At 40.2% G+C, this 19,880-nt stretch overlaps 2 protein-coding genes across 4 annotated transcripts in view; both read left to right on the forward strand.

The window, feature by feature from the left end:
- The window catches only part of ndufa7 (NADH:ubiquinone oxidoreductase subunit A7), a 44,910-nt gene that overhangs the window by 163 nt on the left and 24,867 nt on the right, over positions 1-19,880 (forward strand). The window contains exons 2-5 of one of the 3 annotated variants that reach the window (XM_079505071.1): positions 833-882; positions 1,962-2,099; positions 2,666-2,797; positions 2,932-3,049. In XM_079505071.1, the coding sequence (XP_079361197.1) occupies positions 833-882; positions 1,962-2,099; positions 2,666-2,756 (279 nt within the window). In that variant the 3' untranslated portion in view covers positions 2,757-2,797; positions 2,932-3,049. Of the gene's footprint in view, positions 1-832; positions 883-1,961; positions 2,100-2,665; positions 2,855-2,931; positions 3,050-19,880 lie in introns of those variants that run through there. The other 2 variants (XM_079505072.1, XM_079505070.1) reach the window with 2 other exon arrangements.
- LOC306927181 (low-density lipoprotein receptor-related protein 8-like) overlaps positions 4,925-19,880 on the forward strand; it is a 38,516-nt gene continuing 23,560 nt past the window's right edge. Inside the window, exons 1-5 of the mRNA XM_079506867.1 lie at positions 4,925-5,054; positions 6,113-6,244; positions 10,457-10,876; positions 15,753-15,872; positions 16,694-16,819. Of these exons, the coding sequence (XP_079362993.1) occupies positions 4,991-5,054; positions 6,113-6,244; positions 10,457-10,876; positions 15,753-15,872; positions 16,694-16,819 (862 nt within the window). The 5' untranslated portion in view covers positions 4,925-4,990. The remainder of the gene's footprint in view (positions 5,055-6,112; positions 6,245-10,456; positions 10,877-15,752; positions 15,873-16,693; positions 16,820-19,880) is intronic.

The raw sequence follows: 19,880 nt of genomic DNA on the forward strand, positions 1-19,880 counted from the left end.
CTCAAGACTAGAGCAGTTTGGAATGTAATTGTTTGTACTAGCTTGTACAAGGGGCATTTCAAACGATTTAACCCTTGAAAATTCAAAATACTGTCTGTTGGCTGCATGAGCTAAAGTAGCCTTGGATCTAGGTCTGGTCCATAGCTCTAATGTATGCAACGCATTAGAGCTATGGATCAGAGCTAGCCCTGAAACATGACTGCCATGATAATCATCATGACATGATTATCATGGCAGTCATGTTTCAGGGCTAGATCAGAGCTACCTTGGATCAGTCTTGTATTCAAAGCATAAAGATCTAAGAAGATACCATAAGTTACAGCTCAACTCAAGACAGCTTATTTACTCTTATGTTGATTAATCTTTTGTTTTGATTTTAGTTGTACTACTACTACTAAACATTGTTTATTATTAATATCACGTTGTTATCCATTCCAATGATTTTCGGCCTTTACAATTTCAAAGAACTTAATTGTTTGAAAAGACAGATCGAGGTACATATTTATATACAAAAGGATGCTAAAAGGATAACCCAAGAAAGCCCATGGCTTGTTTCCATTGGGGTCTTAATGTGTATTCAACTCATCAAATTGAATCACATCGACCACCAGTTTGATACATTTTATTTTATTCTAAATCTCTAGTGAGAATGAACCAAATGGACATGTAAATGTCTACTCGAGTTACAGACCTACAGTATACCTGTAAGGGTCCATTTATAGTTCATAACTATAAGTCATTTGGCTGGGGACCCCCTCAAGGACCCCTGGGGGAGTGCCCACTTTGAGAACAACTTAACTAATCTAATCCATCCTTTTGTGTTTCCTTTCAGCATGACCTTCAAGCGAAACTTCAGCTCAGATATGGAGAGATAGTTAAGAGGTAAGAATATATACCGACAGTAGATCAGCTATTCTCAAGTCAGCCCTTTTAATTTCAAGAACCCCTGGTTTGTGCAGTTTGATATATTGCACTCTGTCATTCAAGTTGTTTGCATCTTGCGTGATTTTACAGTTTAATTCCAGTGTCATTGGCTGATAATAATCATTGGGACTCGCATGACAAATTTGACTCACGATGAACACATTTTAACCAACATTTGTATTTCATACATACAGTACATATAATGTAACCCTATTTATGTCGCCACAATTATAAGTTGGTTAATAAATAAATAAAAATAAATAAAACTGTACACTAACATTTATAGTTATTATTTGATTTTATTTAAGATGATCTAACCCACACTGCATCACAGGTTTATGAGTAGGCCCTAAAATGATTATGTTAAGAAGAGATTGGCCAAGGGAATTATTTTGAAAGAACATGGTCTAGTTTCCGCCTCCTGAAGATATTCGCTTTAGAGTACACCGGATCAGGAATTTGCTAAATGAGTCTACATAGAATGTATTAAACATGCATCTACAGTACAGATCCATGAAGTCACAACACAACAACTAGGTTGATGACCTATCATGGCTTGTTCAGTATTTGCACCAGTTGGGTGCTGTGTAGCCAATTCTGATTTCCTTTATGCTTGACAAGGGCACCCAAACTGCTTGTTTAATTCAAATGTAATGACATAGGTATTTTTTATTTTAAATATATTATGAATTTCCAGTGTTTAAATCAACTTAAACCGTATAGTTGACCGGGATCCCCCAGGCGTTGCACTCCTTTTTTGTTTAGTTTAGTTTAGTGTATTTCGATCAAGTCAACAGTGTAACATAAATCAATACATTACATATTACATCCACTTTTTCTTATGTTGATCGAAAAGGCATAGGCTGAAGCTTAAAGCTTTTGTAACTCTACACCAAATCTCTTTGTCAAACTACAAGCTCATGATGAGTCATGGTGTCAGTTGTAAGCTTGTCGTTAGTGGACAAATGTTTCGGCCCCAGGATAGGGGGCGCAAGGGGTTCTAGTGGTTCAAATGATGTGTTGCCCTGTTATTTAAGGACCCAGCCACCACCCAAACTGGCTGTGGGACCGAGCCACAAGTTTGCAGACAACTACTACTACACCAGAGACGGACGCAGGGAGTCTGCTCCGGCCATGGTGGTCATGTCTGCACAGAAAGTCCTCCCTGCTGCAAGGTACTGTTCTGGAATTAATCACTTCATCTGCCATTAATTAGGCTGATTCTAAAAAGAAAAAAGTCTTCCAAATCCTAGCAGTTTTCTGAAATAATGTATGTTGCTATATCTATCAGTGGTTCTCAAACGTTTTCATGTCAAGGATGTTTGCCCCATCTCAAAATATTTTGTTCCAGGGACCCTCGGAAGCAAATATTTGCGTTAAAAAAAAAGATTCTGTAATTTATTTAGTTTCATCAAGATAGTTTTTGTTAAATAGTGTGAAATAGCTCTATATTCCTATAGCAATCATTGTTAGAGAGAGTTTGTTACACAAACCAAATACAAAGGTTTGTATTTGCCTCATGGCTCGCCAAGGCTTAATTAACGGTACTTTACCCACTGCCCTAAGCATCCAGAGTAAGCGCACCTGCTTTTCTTTTATACTTAGTTTCATGTCGGTGGAGATACAATGCACAACAAAGAATAACTCGGGCTTTGAAATGTGTTTTTCCACCTTTTCACTTTACAATTGGAGTATTTATTTCACATTATTATCTCTCTCTCTCTCTCTTTCTCTCTCTCAGTGAAGCTGCTGGAGTCCCAGCAAAGAAAGCAGTGACTCCTGGTTCTGTGTATATTGAACCAACACTTTCCACGGACCAGCCGTACCTCTGAACAGCAATGCCATCAAAGACAGACCTATTATAGTGAGCATAGTAGGTTTTGGTGTAATCTTGTATCATAAAATGTTAATAAAGTATGTTATGTGTAAACTTTCTTTTGGTATTCATTTGCAAGTTTAACAGTGACAATTCTGTTTGTCATAACCCTAACTATTGTATTATTACAGGTGCAAATCTGCTGAAAATGGCAAAAATAGCAGTTCTGCCAGCTCAAAAGCTGTGAGCTTGAGTGCACGACGGCATCGTATGATGTTTAAATAATAAACAATTTAATGATGATGTAATAAAAATACCAGTATGATACGATTATTAGTTGATATGGTGCAATTAGGAACTGTGTATCAATAGTTTTACTTTCAGGTTTTCAGCAGGTACTGTAGACAATTATAGGCTTAACCCAGGGGTGCCCAGAAGGTAGATCACAAAGGCTGTGCAGGTAGATTACATGATATGCCCCTAAAGAATATTTATTTGTTTTAAATATATAAAAATAAATAACTATTTTTGGCATCTGCCACTTGAATTAAGGTGACTTGATTGACATCAAAAGGGCCTGTCAGCTCGAACCCACAATGCAATATTTTGTTTTCAAGAGTTGCTGTGCACAAAAACGTCTAGCATTACAAATGAAATACAAAAATGTAATGTCAGCGCAGCTATTCGAAAGCCCCTATATTTAAACTATTTTCAGCAATGGTATAATCATTTTTTGGTGGGTAGATCTTGTTGAGCTGGTCATTTTGAAAGTAGCTCTCAAGTAAAGAACTGGGATATAAAAAAGATTCTGTGCTATGAATTGAAATAGTTATGAGCTTCAGTACAGTTCTTATCATGTGGTCTGGGTTGGGACCCCCAGGGTTTTTTCTGAGGGGGTTCCATGGGATCCCAAACTAAACAATGTGAATTTATTAATTTAACAGACTCCATTGTGGTTCTAGGAGTACTGCAGTGCAATCCATTACTGGTGGTGCACTGGTGAGTGATGATTCAGTTTAGAGCATTCCTCTAAAACCAGCGAACAGAACCCCCAAAACTCAGAGTTCCTCAGTATCAGTCATTTAGCTGCAGAGGACCCTCTGGAACTCACTCCAGAGTCCACGACCACTGGGGGTCCCCGGACTCCACTTTAAAAACCCACAGCTCTAAACAAGCAGTGAGCTCTAAGAACAAGATCACACCAGGTATTATTCTATAGTTGATTAAACACATATAGTGCTGGTCACCTTACGTGAGGTCACATAAGGTAATATTATTCATCAGGACACTGGTTGCCCAATATTGATAACAGATGTCGTTTTGTTATGTACTTATTCATATTGTGTTACTTTCTATTCTGTTCTATCTCCTCCTGGTCACATAAGGTGTATCAATATATTTTAGGATTGACCTTTGTTTGACCAGTACAGTACATGTCGCTCTTGTCTAAGCAACAAAGCAGTGACGGTGACACCATGGTCACTGCTTTATCAGGACACTGTTTGCCCAATATTGATACCAGATAACTGTTATTTTGTAATGTAGGCCTACTTATTCACATCTGTACGCTTATGTAGATGAGAGCGAATTAATATGCACTGGTCAAACAGATTAGGTGAACTGAATCCTGAGATATTGAGGGACCGTTGGTAATATTAGCCACCCTAATTGTACAAGGAAATCTAGAGAATTGACCAGAACTGACCACCACTGGGCTATATCAGACCCAATTGTGTCTAAAGATGTTCTTGGAATGGGGTCCCAAGACTCCCAAAGTTAAATCTTATCAGGGTCCGTCTGTGGGCTAAAAAAGCATGTGAAATTGGGTCTTTAAAATTGAAGGTTCAGTTGAGAATGTATGTAGGGTAAATTACCTTAGTCAAAAATGCATGTAGTAGAACATTTTGATAAGGGACACTAGCTCTCCAAAGTATTTGTTTTGATGGTCAGCCCTTTAAGAAAACACACGTGTCATGTGTCAGCACCACTCACTACGGGAGGTGAAGGACAGTGCAGTGGTCATATATCATGTTACCGCCCTTTCACCCACTGTACAAACAGACTGATGCTGCTTTGAACCCTTCAACCCAGCGTAACATTACACATTAAAAATGATGAAAGTCATACAGAAGAACACACGTGCCATTTGTCATTGCGTCATTTAACACAACTGACAACTTCAGTAAATAAATAAAACGCTTTGAGCGAACACTTCTTACGTCATAATTACGCGCCGGCTGAAAACCGAGCATGGGACACCTTGGTGCACTTTATCTCCACATTCTTTCATTAATAACATTTCTAAATGTTTGTGGTAAGGCTTGTGTTTATATTATGCATTTCTATGTATTCATGTTTGGTGTTTTGTTATAGGTTAGGTGTTGAGGATGCACGCCAGTGTCCAATGAATTGCGTGCAACTGCTGTTCCATTTTGTCATGTCAAACTATAGTTGAACGTGTTTATCTGAAATAATACATTGGATTATTGAATACCGCTGGACTCAACTTCACGGTGCCACAGACTAGCTTTAATTTGTCAAGAGCGTTCTCTGACTATAATACGTGCACGAAAATATGAATGGACTTGAATGAATGAACACCGACGAGGGAAAGTGAGGAAGTGACAGATAACTGAGATCAGTCCATCAAACTGTACTGTAGTCTATTGTTTAACCAATAGCATGTTTCGCAATCAAATTAAATGAATGACCCTCTCCGTTTAAATGTGCTGTAGGTACTATAGGTATTAAGTGATATTTGTTTAATAAAACAAAGCCAAAACCATATTATTACATTATCCTTGGAACAGGAATACTAGTATTTTATCGATTTGGCATTTGCATATGATTTATGAAAGACTAAGTAAAGGTCAGACTCTATAAAATACATCTGATAGTGTTGAGTCAAGGCCAAAGTAATGCATGCTATATGCATGGGAGTATAGCTACTTACAGTGCAAGATCACTTTGGTAGAGGTTTGTGTTGTGTAGGTACCTTAATTGCCATGTAATGTGGACAAGAAATCAAAAATAATTGCTCCAGTGATTAGAAATTGATAATTCAAAATGTGCTCTTCATTGACTTACATTGTATGCTGAAACAGCTCTCAAAGTCACTCTTTTAGTACATATTAGCAAACACAGACAAAGTTGATTCAGGAAATATAGAACATCACCAAAACTCTTTTTACCATTTGAAATCCGGATCCATAGATCCAGTCCAGGTTTTCTTCCTAATAAAAATGGCAAAACTCAATAATTTATTTTACACTACCTTTAATTGAACTGCATGGGTCTGTCTGTCTGTCTGTCTGTCTGTCTGTCTTGTTGATTTGGGGCTAATATATTTGTGTGTGTGTTCATTTAAACTAGATGTTTTAGGGCACTCTCTGCCAGCGGACCAACAGTCCCAGTTCAGATGTGACAGTGGGCAGTTTGTCCCCAGGCTCAGGGTCTGTGACGGAGAACCCAACTGCCAGGATGCTTCTGATGAGCTCCACTGTTGTGAGTACAATACTGTCGACAATCAATCGAATCAATCAGTCTTATTGAATTGGCTGGGTGCCAGACACCAGTAGACAAGTTTAGACCTGATTTCTGTAATGCCTGAGTTCTGGGATTGCTGCCAGTCTTGCAGCTTAAAAAGGACATTTCGCCTATTAATACACATGAACAGCATGTTTTCAGGGTTTCACTTTTGCCATCAATTCAAAAGATATCTTGTCTCTTGACTTTATGTGTAAAAACAACATTCACGTTAAGCAGGTGCTTACTGTGATCAGTATGATATAGCCTGGCTTTGGCCATAATAATAACATGGATTCACTCTCGCTTCTCCCTGGAGGAGGAGGCGTGAGTGAATCCACGTAGGTGTCTGGCATCATCATCATTATCATCATGACATCATCACCCGATAATAGTTATCTGTAAAATCTATTATGTAGGAGTCCTCTGTAGATATCGTCAACCTCAATGGGGAAAAAGAAATTAAAAAAGAAATAATAATCTCATGCAAACCATGTGCAAGTGATCAATTAATGGTACAGGATCTATGAATAATTTACAGGTGTTGTGACACGAACGGTTGCCTGACTTCCCGTGGCTAGTAAAAAAAGAAGTGGAGTTTGCTTTCAGGTTCCCTGACGGGCAAGTGCATTCCGTCTTCATTGAATATTATAGGCTATTATGAAGAACAATGCTACCTTTTTACAACTGTTTTTTTCAAAGTAACTGTCGCCACTTGGCAGTTATCAATTGGATTTCGTTTTTGGGTGACTGGGCATTATTTTTGGGCAAGTAGAACATGAGCTCTACTTGGCTTCCCGACAGGCAAGGGCCTCTGAGACCTAGGGCTGGGTGCAATAATCCAAATACTGCCATACCGTAGTTGTGTAAGCCATACGGCAGTATTGAGTTTATAACTGATTAACCAATAAAATTGTATCCCACGATTTTGTAATCCATTTTTCACCCGGTGCCAATTGCCTTAGCTGTGTAATCCTGGGTGCTATTCTCTCTCTGCCAACCTGGGGAGAGCCCCAAACTGCGATCATGCTTCCTTCAATGCATGAGGAGTGAACAGGCTGCTTCTGTGCCACCGTGCCCCTTATATATATATATATTGAATTGCTGGGTAATATATCATGGTATACTTCGATAGGCATTAATACTATTGATGATTATTTTTTAGTCTCATTGTGTAAAGTTTTTGTGAATGTTCATTTTAACTAACCTGGCAAGACAAGGTGTACTGTGCAAGTGCAAGTAATGAATTAATGGTACAGGAGCTATACATTTTTTTTATAGCCATGTCTATTGGTCACACCGACTGGCAGTGGCGCTTATAGACAGCTTGTGGTGATGTTTTGGAGAACTCTGCCTTTGCTGTTCTCTTCATTGACAGATCTGATGAGTCGTGTTGCCTCTCTTTGCCGAAAAAAATCTGATCTACAAGCTGCAGATCTGATTTATTTATTTTGGCAGAATATTAGCCCTTGGTTAAATGTTGTTTCAGTGGAGAGGTCTTGAATTAATGAATGTACTTAACCAGAAGTGCGTTCTGTGATGGTGAGGTGTTTGGATGGTTCCGATAAGCTACACTACAGGACACCTGTGGTATGTTTTGTATTTACTGTACTAGGATTACTGTACTGTATTAGGATAAAGTATGTTTACACTGCCAGCCCAAATCGGTATTTCTTTTGGCCTTTTCAGATTGGATTCATATTGGCTTTATCAAGTCTGACTCTGAACAGCAAAAAAAGGTGGTTTGAAATGTGAACAACGCTGCAGAGCTGTTGCTAGACAGTAGGCTGTGGAGGGCAGCGATTCAAATAAAACGTCTGGGTTTCCGAGGCTAGCGATTCAGGAATCCAGAGTTGGTGTTGGCTGGACTGCACTCTCGCATCGCATGTAATGTGTTTCAAATTGGATTTCTAAAGATTTGTCTCAGTCTTCTGGACACTTGGGCCTAATTTATATTTAGTCATACGACGGATGATATCACGTGCTGAAAAGTCACTCGCTACAAACTCACAATGTATCACATCACAATATTTCTGCTATCTTTGATAAATTCACCATTCACCATCATTCATTTTGGCAATATCTGAAATGAATACACAAATCGGATCACTTGCAAATAACAGTGTGATCAGTCAGTCCTAAAGATGGTATTTGAGAAACTATTAAGATTTCCCTGCAATCGGAACACTTAATTTGTACAAACGGCTGTTACAGAGATTGATAAAAGGCAATAATATCCAAACTCTGGGAAGAATCAGCTCCCAATGTTTAACTTGCTTATTCCTGACTCTTCGTTCAATACATCTTCATTAGGCTAGCGATTGTGGGGATTTTAAGCCTGTGCTATTTTGGTCATTCAGAAAGTGCTTAATATCTTTGCTATGCTGCTCAAGACAAAACATTGCTCAACCCCAATAATATTAATAATACCAATGTCCGTCATAAATTTTAAAACTATAAATTCACAATGAAATGGAACACAGAATACAATGGACCGTTTCACATTTGACAACATTAAGTGCGTCCATATTGATTTCCTGTTGTGTTTATGGTGTGAATAGAACACCATAGCTGACAGGATAACTTAGACCCAGAATGTTCCCTCGCAACGCAGTTCCACTGACTTGATCAGTGATTCTCAAACTTTTAAACTTCCAAGGACCCTGTGAGTGTACAAATGGAAGCAAACAGACCTGTAAGGGTCCAGTTGGTTCCATTTGTACACTCACAGAGTTACTAGACCCCATTTTGAGGTCTTTGAATAATATTCAAATGTCTGTTTCTTTTTCATTTCATCCACTTAAGCTGATCTACGAGCTCACAACATGTTGTATGCTTGTAGATGGCTATATTAATTATCTTCAAAACTGAAAGTATAGATTTTTGGGACAATTTCAAAACATTATTATTTCTCTTTTAAATATTTCTGATGTGCCCAAAACAGGGATGCCAGGTTAACTTGGAAGTGGTTAATGCTTTGTGACTTAATGTTTTTTATGTGAAGCACTTTGAATTTCCTTGTTGTTGAAATGTGCTGTTCAAATGAACAGGCTTAATTGTTTACAGTTAATAATGGGTTTAATGCTGGCCTCGGAGATTACTCTCCTGGCTCACTACATTCTGCTATGTTAAAGAACGCCTTTGTAGAAGTTTCACAATCTTATGTAATGTAATTTAGGATCACTGGTCCTGAATTCCAGAGTTATTTGTTTTCCACAGCTTGCTGTGCAGTGTGCACATACAGTAACGAGCAGCAATGTTCCAGTCCAGTTTGTGACGTTTTTTGAAAGACTAAAATGGGAACCAGTGCCGCCCTCCTTAATTGGCAGTACTCAGCATCCAGGGCTGGATTGGGGTTAACCTACTACTGTACTAGTGTCATATCCACGGGATGTACTTGTACAAGCTTGTTCAAGCTGTCTCACGCGCTACCCTATACAGAAACAGGAGATTTGGCTCTCCTGTTTCTGCAGAGATGTATTATGTAGGCATGGGTACGTCATGGGTATTGGGTACGCTGCATGGCCGGATTCTGTCACTTGGATTCCATAGAGCTGGACTCTATATGCCTGGAATCCAAGTGACAGAAAGCAGGTGTGTGTGTGTGTGTGTGTGTGTGTGTGTGCTCGCAAGTGTGTGTGTGTGTGTGTGTGTGTGTGTGTGTGTGTGTGTGTGTGTGTGTGTGTGTGTGTGTGTGTGTGTGTGTGTGTGTGTGTGTGTGTGTGTGTGTGTGTGTGTGTGTGTGTGTGTGTGTGTGTGTGTGTGTGTGTGTGTGTGTGTGTGTGTGTGTGTGTGTGTGTGTGTGTGTGTGTGTGTGTGGTTATGTACTGTATGTCCAATTGTGTAGATGGTTGGGGTTGTGTGTGTACCATGACTTTCTCTGTGTGTGTGTGGAGTTGTAACGATATCGGTTACTCTGGCCGATACCACCCTCAAGTACTCGGAACCAGACCTGATACTTTGACCTGAGTACCCAGTGGCAGTCCACTGCCTAAATGCATATCAAAATGGGGGGGGGGGGGGGTCCTTGAAATGAAAAATCTGAGAATCACTGCCATAGACGATGCATTAAACACCACTGCTTTCTCATAATAATGAGGAAGCAGGTGTGTTGTGAATTCCCCATAAATGCACACGGAGGCAGAACTTTAGAAGGCTGTTGACATTGACCACAGCCGTTTTCCTCCCCAGCTCGTCTGCGATGCAAGGAGGATGAGTTTCCCTGTGGCAACGGCCGCTGCATCTCCCCCCGCGTCCTCTGCGATGGCGTGGACCACTGTGGCGACGGGAGCGACGAGGCCCCCTGTCACAACTGCACCTCCTCTTCCTCCAACTCCTCTCCGTACTTCGTCTCCTGCGGACCCGCTGGCGCCCCCTGCCTGCCCGGAGCCAAGCTGTGCGACGGGAGGCCGGACTGCCCCGACGGACGAGATGAGGCCGGACTCTTGAGGTGGTGTGCCCCGAGCTCGACCGTGCCCCCGCCCCAGACTCCGCCCTCCGCCTCGTGTTTGGCCTCGGAGTTCCGGTGCGGCGACGGCCAGTGTATCCCCAACTCCTGGAGATGTGACCACTCCTCTGACTGCTCTGATGGCAGCGATGAACACGACTGTGGTGAGTTCTACAACATGGAGGAAAAGAAACAAACCAGCAAATGTATGGCTCGCTGCGATGGCTCCAGTGCTCCACAATTTTTTTGTGTCCTACATTTTGTTTTTAATTATTTCAAAACATTTACAAAAAACATTCCCAAAAAAGTCATTTCAGGAAGAAATAAAATCAAAATCAAAAAGTCCATACATTGGAAAACAAATGTTTAAAAGGTAGTGAATATAGTAGTGACCCAAACCAGTGAAAATAGAAGATCTACGTCTACGTCTAATTTCTCTTTTGGGTCATGGGCTAAAAAAAGGTTTGGGAATAACTGGTTTAACCCATTAAAACCTGAGGCCGATTCTACAAATGCCCTTTAAATCAGTAGTTCAACTTCTCACACATTCATTTTTCAAAAGTGGCAAGCTATGAGCTTGCCAATCTGCTATTTTAATAGCCAACGCTAAAATCTAAAATGTACACAGATGCACATGAAAGTACACAGATGCACATGCGCATCACAATGCATTGTGTGACACTGATGTTTAATAACCACCATTGACGGAATTATCTAGGTAAATCGATTATCACAGTTACAACGGTAAAATGGTCTGTGTTTATGAACATCAAATGGCCGAAGTTGTGAAAAGACGATGACCGTTGGTGGCGTTCTTAACTTCTTATCCTTCAAAGTAAACTTTTAAATCTGCCACTTAGGCCCTAGCTTGTGTCATGCAAAAGTAACAGAAATAGTACGTGTTTATCAGATGAAAAAGGGTTGTTGTAGTACAGCACAGTGCATAATGGAGACGGCAATGTTCTTATTGAAGGGGCCCAACTTATTGAGAATGATTTGGATTGTGATAAACAGACATAAATCACACCAATGTTTTTGGTTTTCAGTCAAATGTATATATTGGCTTCCCATATCCTCAACCACAATTGTTTTGCCTAATATTATAAGCACCAAAACTAATGTTAGTAATAAATCAAAATAAAATGTGTTTTTAGAAGAAAGAATTGCTTGTTGTTTCATCTGTGAGGCAGCAGAGGGCAGTAGAGTGCTGTTCACAATGTGCAGTGGCTTCACAGTACACTTTCCATGATCTGACCATTAACCATCTGCTGGGAGGCTTTTATCCCAAGTGGTGTCCTGTACCTCAGAGAGCATGCAATTTTAATATGAGTGGCCCTGGAACACATGACGCTGGAGGTGTTTGTTGTTGGCCCTGGAAAACATGATGCTGCTGAAGGTGTTTGTCATTTCAACCAGACAGTGGCCTTGTGGTTAGAGTGTCCGCCCTGAAACTGGGAGGCCGGGGGTTCGATCCCCGGCAGGGTCATACCAAAGACTGTAAAAATGGTACCCAATCCTTGGCACTCAGCATCAATGGGTTGGATTGGGGGTCAAATCAACTAATGATTCCCGAGTGCGGCACACGCTGTGGCTCACCGCTCCAAGAGATGGGTCAAATGTGGAGAACAAATTTCACTGCGGTAACGTGTGACTAATCGAAAAAAAACAACGCAGATCTACAAGCTCATATCATGGCACGAAGTGACACGTTATGAGAGACTGGGCCAAGGATAGAGCCCTGGGTTCCCCCGATCAGCAAAGAATATAGGGGTTAACTCTCGCTAATGGATTCGAATCATTCGATTAGAGATATTCTTAGATATACTGTATGTAGATTTTACATTGGCAAGTCAAGTCTTGCATTGTACCAAACATGTACATGAGTCATGTACCCTTGTGTTTGTATATTAGATTAAGTATCTGGAGATGAAAAAGAAAATCTTTATAGAACTTTTACTAGTAACATATTAAATAAATAATAAACCCACTTTTTTTAATAAAACATAAAGCTGCTATAAGCAAAATTAAGTTTTAATGACTTTTAAAAAAAAAATGGTATTCAGACAGCCAGCAATGAGTAGAACGCTCCCAAAAAATGTAGTCTCTGTGACACATCTAGGGGCCGCAATCTGCATTCAAAGATGTTCCTAGAAGCTTTGTCATTGGTCGAAAACAACCCGGGCGCAATGACTAACCAATCAGGAAGCAGACAGGCACATCGACCAATTATCGCTTTTAGCAGCTTTAATTAAAAAAAATGAATATTATAACTTGACCCATTAAAACCAGAAAAGCATAATTTTAGCATTGGATATTCAAAATCCCAGGCTCCCCCAGAGTTGTGTCCTTGAGAAAGACTCTGAACCCCTGCTCCCGATGTGCAGGTTGATGCCTTGCATGGTTTCCTCCGCCATCGGTGTATGAATGCGTGTGAATGTAATGCACATCTATGTAAAGCGCTTTGGTTAAACGTGCTATATAAATGCACCATTTAAATGTGGATAGACCTCCTCATTCAATAGATGTACATGCATTAGGACACACCTTGCCTCTGCAAATGTGGCGGCCACGTTGGCACATCGCTCCAATGAACAGCAGCGGCCAATGAGGCATCTACCTGTACACAACTACTGTATGGTGTTGTTGCCATGTTACCTTTTGAGCTAGGCAGTAAATGGAACCCTTAACCCTGTGTAAACACTTAGTACCACTTAGTCTGACGTCTACGTGCGTCGTGATATGCACACATGACGTGCACATTAATGTACAGTAAACGCCTGTCTCTTGTCCTGCACAATCACTTATTTACTTATGCCTGTCACTCTTTTTCATGGAACATACAGTAGGACGTTGACTACAGTCCCTGCACAATCACACACTCAGTCATAAATTGCAGTTGAATGGCATATAGCTCTTGTTTCATGTTAAATCATTCACGCGAGGTGTGCAAACACTACAGAATGCATTTAGCAGTGCCCATTGTGGTCGAGTGTTTGCGCGGCATTACGTAACTGGATACGTGTCGAACATTCTGTTCTCTGCTATGCTGTATCACTCGTTTCAGTGTCTGGATTCATGTACAATTTACCAGATATGCTGTCTCACCTTTTTTTTTTAATAGTGTCCGCAAAAGACATTTTGGGTGGAGAGAAAAAAGCACAGGACCAAGTGTAGACCCCTGGGGGACCGTGGTCAATAAAGTATACTGTACATATTAATATACTTACTGGTTATATACTTTATTATACAACAAATAGGGGATGCTGTTGAAAGTAGTTGATGAAGAACTCATTCTTTGCTATTCTGTCTCACCAATTTTACTAGTGTTTGAATTAATGACAAAGTAATACTAAGGTGTCTGCCAATCTTCACAGGAAAATATCTGCCATTGTCAATTGTCATTTTTGTCAAGCTAAAACAAAACACAAAGGCAATTTGTATTCATGTGTTCCAGTGTTCAATCAATGCCAAATTAAAATAATAAAATCATGACATAATGGTCAAGTAAAAGTTGTGATTGTGACAGGCAGCCATAGTACAAATGGCACAATGCACATTGCAATGTGCTTTGACTTGTTAGTTTGACACCCACCAATATTAGCACCCATCAGTTAGCACTTAGCAGCACCCATCAGTGTGTCAGTTGTATTTGAACAAGGTGTATTTGAGAAACAGGTGTGTAAAGGTGATATAAGCACTACCGAAGAAATATAAAAGACGATGACTTGCAAGCTCACTTGCGGAACATGTTTACAAGCGGCATCCGCCACCTCGTTCGGAAGTGTCGTGAATGTTGTACGGATTGGTTGGATAAACCAAACCTGTTTTAATAATATACATTTAAGTAAATGTAATTTGAACCTATTTTAATAATATACATTTAAGAACCAATTTGTATGGAATGTCAATGCAACATAACTAGTACATCTGCATCCTCGAACCGAGGAGGTCTCCTTACTTTGCAGTAAGATATTTAAACCCTGGTGTTGGATAGGATACCTACTGATGGGGGTAGTAAAGGTAATAGATAAAACAAAATTAAGAAACAACTCATGTAAAGTATCAAAATAATTGGTAAAAAATAACATTGGGCTACTGTGTATGATTTGCTCCACACCCCACGACCACTCCCTCTGGTGGCTGGTTCAGAAATGCACATTCAGATTTGGATTACTTCTTTTGGTGTAGAGGAAATTTTAATTCTCAGTCTACACAATTTAACACTCAAAACAAGTAAATGGCAAATCTACAAGCTCACAACGCATTGAACGAGACTTGGTGAGCAAATGTTTGCCCCCAGAACAAGGACGCTATAGGGTTTGTGTGTTCATAAGGAATAAGAAACCAGCACCCTCCAAAAGTACATACTTTGTCTTACTAACTTGCATTATTCACAGCATGTCAATAACGTTTCAGTTACAGTTGGAGGCCATCGATATTGTCCTTTTCTTTTTGCTGAGGTTTGCGTGATCTGCGCAAAAGGACAGTTAACCCATTTTGGGCGGGAACCCCTTTTGGTGTTTTAAACATTATGTTATAATTTAGCTATTGCAAAATAGCAGATCTACAAGCTCATAGCGCGCCACCGAGTGGCGCGCTACGAGCTTGTAGGTCTGCTATTTTTGAAAAATCGTGAAAATATTTATTTCAGAAAACTGGAGGATTTATAAGGATTTTTTTTTTTTTTTAGGTCAGGCCTAAATGGGTCAAATGATAAGGGACAATATCGGTGGCACCCAACTGTACATCGCCTCCATTAGCAATGAACAATGGCAGGCATGCATGTGACTTGAGTCGTTACAGCCTTGTCATCAACAAGTTAATAAGCAATAGAGTAATAGAAAAAGACGGGGACTAATAACGGTCTTGTGCTGCCTCGCCGTAAAAATATAATAAACACTAGGTTGTGGACTGCGTCAGCCTTTTGGCAGGTGCAACAATGTTTTTCGTTTCCATGGTACAGTAGGAATGCTTTTACTTGTATTGCTTTAACATGTATCACCATAGCAACCGTTATGTATCCTTTTAAATGTTGGTCAGATCAGAACGAGTGTCTGGTGAACAATGGAGGCTGCTCCCATGTCTGCGTGGACCAGAAGCTGGGCTTTCTGTGCACCTGTCCCAGTTCCATGCGCCTGATTGGGGACAGCCAGTGTGAAGGTGAGTGGCAGAAGGCCATGCCTGGTCCGCTGTAACACACTGACTTCAAACCTACCAGGTCAGAATATTGGGTAATTGTCAAAGGTGTTGGAAAAAACGTTTATACATTACCTACAAAGTGAGCTCTTGGGACGCATGAACACGTTGGTAATGTTGTCAGACCTTCACACGACCTTGTCACAATGGAAGGATAGGATTGAACTAGGCCCGTCAGTGACCTCCCCCTTCGCTGTGGTTCTGTGAGCCATAGCATTGCCTTACAGAATAATTCTGTATGGAAATGCTATGGATTGAGGTTCAGGTATAGATTCACTAGGATCATGTTAAAATCATCATCGGAGGAGCAAGGGGGTGGAGCGTCCGGTAGCGTTGGCTACCACAGCACTTCTGATGTACATGTGCGACACTCACACAACACATTGTCTGCGATTGAGTTTTATATTGCTTTATATGGATCTAAAAACCTACTTTTAGCCCTGAGCCGGTTGCTAGGCAACGCCTTGCTCTCCCCCGCATGCATGGAATGTGCTTGCGCATGCGTAGACTACTGTTATAATTAGGATCTTCTCTTGATTCTTTACTCGAAAACTTTGTCGCTGTCCGTTGTGCTGATCAGACATCCGATGTTCGGATCTGATTTCAGATTTTTCATTGCATTGTGATTGAAATATAAACGTTTCTCAGAAGATAGCTAGCGTGAGCTAATGTTAACATTAGCCTTTTCTTACAACGGAGGTCTGCGAGGCGTCTGTGTGCCAATTCTGGCCCCCGCAAGCTATTTACCACTTGTGGTCTAAGTGTTAACACTTTCCCTTCCCCAGAAACGGACCTTTGCCTTGACACTGACGTGTGCAGCCAGCTATGTGTTGAAGTCAACGGCAGTCTAACTTGTGATTGCCACGCGGGCTACCAGCTGATCCCAAACACCGGGGAATGCAAGGTCAAAGGTGAGGAACTGTTTAAGGGGGTCACACACAACACACTTGAACTGTATTTTTGTCGCCAACAACGAGGTAATGTCCATCTGTCTGTCCGTCTGTTTGTCTATTTGTCTGTCTGTTATGCTGATCGGTTAGATTACCTGGGTGACGGATCGATCGGCAGCACATGATAATCACAATCCTAATTGTTAGACTATTATTCATATATGAATTGTTGATAGACAGTGAATATATCCAATCCATACACTGCTTGTTGATAGACTGTATACTCATTCGTATTATTATTTGCCGATATATTCATTCATATACTGAATTTATATATATATATATATCAATTTAAGACATTTTAAAGACGTACAATAATATACAAGACATCATCAACACTAGTAGCAATTAACATATATGTACATTACCCATTTCAGCTGATAATGGACGTCATTGCTGTGTGTCTAATATACTGTCTTTTTGGGTTTAAATACTCCACTCATTTTCAACATTTTATTATGTCATTAATATACCTTAGAGCTGTTGTGTGAAAATAATAAAGTCCCCCCCATTCTGTGTTTCCTAGAACTGTAGGTCTGAAAATAATCATTAACATTGTGAATTACAATGTTAATGATTTTTCCAGGGTTCTGCTCTTTCATATGGAGCAGCTGATCAGTTGATATTTGGGCAGATCGTGCAGGAACAACATAGAGAATGACTCATTGACTCTGAGTTCTTCAGCTCATGCGCATCATGCAATCTGCCAGAACTCGCTGTGCCGGTAGAGTGTGTCAATACAACATACATTAACTTACGTATAATTGAGGTGGTTGTATTTTGTTTCCCTGCTCTTCTATTGAGACATTTAGATTGTGTCGAAGGTCATGTCTCACCTATAGACACAGGATCTGACGCAAAGATCCGGGGTAGAAGAGGAAAGTTACATGCAGCTTTGACTAGGGGTGGGTCCCGAACCTCAGGACCAAGTATGTACCGAACTGAACGTGCTTGGGTACCGGGTACCCATTACAATAATTAAATTTCGGTTCTCTCTATCGGTTCCCACAGACACACGGTCATGTGCTATTTATTTATTTTCTACCCTTTTAATCGAAGCGCAGGGAACAGAGCTGATCTACAAGCCTACACCACGTTGCATCAGCGACGCGTTGTGGGCTCGTGGCTTGCAGAGGCGGAGCTATCTCTCTGCATGGAGTTGTCGAGGAGTGTAGAGACAGACGTGCTGTGCAGATCGAGAAGCATTGAAGCAACATCATTATTAAAGTTTCTTAAACGTAATTAGAGTTTGCAGTCTAACTTTGAAGAAAGGTGGCGAAAAAACAAGAAAAACAACAAATGATAGCCTACTCTGGCAGCCCATGTGCATGCAAATTTCTGTTAGCAAACCGCTGTGTGTGTGTGTGTGTGTGTGTGTGTGTGTGTGTGTGTGTGTGTGTGTGTGTGTGTGTGTGTGTGTGTGTGTGTGTGTGTGTGTGTGTGTGTGTGTGTGTGTGTGTGTGTGTGTGTGTGTGTGTGTGTGTGTGTGTGTGTGTGTGTGTGTGTGTGTGTGTGTGTGTGTGTGTGTGTGTGTGTGTGTGTGTGTGTACAGTGTGTGTGTGATCGATCTCAGACATGCTTTTATTTGTTATTGTCAGTAGTAAGACAAGTAGCCTACAACACTGCCCTGGGTAAACTAAATACAGAATAGATATTATATTTATAATAATCACTATTATCCACAAATGGCTCAATAAAACAGAGGATGTTGCACTATTCATTATACATGTCTTAAATTGACATTGAGCTTTTTTGTTAAATAAACATTTGACCTATAATTTAAGTTATTTTATACCATTTTGGAACCGAAATAGGGAACCGTTAAGAACCGGAATCGATAAGCAGAACCGAAATCGGTACTGGACTCACACAAATCCTAACGATACCCATCCCTAGCTTTGACAGATGCTAAGTTCATTATTTACCTTGTATCTTATAGGCAATACATTGTTCTCACTGAACTCACTCAACTCTACGTATTTGACTATTTACCCTGTCATTTGTTAACTAGAGGTCATGCGTTGCTTATTCCAACTTCACTCTGCTAAAGCCAAGGCTTAAATTGTATGCATAAAACAATGTGTACGTGACATATTATAGATCCAGGTTATCTGAAACATAGACTCTAAAAGAATCAACTCTCCACTTAGAAACATATTTCAGTGTTGGCACTTCATTTTGTTTGATTTGTCTTGACAAGGGAATGCACAGTTTGTTGGTCCTACTGTGAGGCAGGCAGCACTCTATATTGTAAGCAACTAGGAGTAGCAGAGAGCTAAAACGATATACAGAGCGCTGTCTCTACTCTCTACAGATGGTTCTAATATTATGGCATGTCATTTAGTCAGTGGGAAAAATGTGTTTTGACTAAAGTGTACATTGTTAGATCAGTGTTGATTTGAGCACATTTTTGTTGTAGTTTATTCATAGACTTTTAAATACCAGTAAGACGCCTTAAAGGCTTTATTTTGTGCAAAAGTGCATTATTGGCTATTTCCCCTAATATAAGCCCTCAATGGGGGTTGGGTTTTTGTGCTAATTCGCTTATTTCCATCGAAATAAACAAGTGTGCTGCTTGGGATACTATTTACATTATGAAGAGAAGATATATTTAAAAAAAAAAAATTTGAGCGATGGAAATAAGCGAATTAGCACAAAATCCCATAGCCCCATTCAATTCAATTCAATTCATTGAGGGCTTATGGTAGGGGAAATAGCCAATAATGCGCTTTTTCACAAAATAACACCTGGACTTCTTTGGTGGGGACTTAACAACTAAAAATAAAGGTAAGAAATACTTCTAGCATGGAATTCTCCTTTAAGCGACGGCAGGTTGCGGGGAAACAACAGGGTTTAAAAAATAGTCAGTGTAAATCTGGCAATGACACACACACACACACACACACACACACACACACACACAAATTCAAATTCAAAGGGCTTTATTGGCATGAGAAAACATACGTTTACATTGCCAAAGCACAATACAGCAATACAATCAAAACAAAAATTACACACACAC

This window comes from Electrona antarctica (genome assembly GCF_951216825.1).
Source record: "Electrona antarctica genome assembly, chromosome: 7".
NCBI lineage: Eukaryota > Metazoa > Chordata > Actinopteri > Myctophiformes > Myctophidae > Electrona > Electrona antarctica.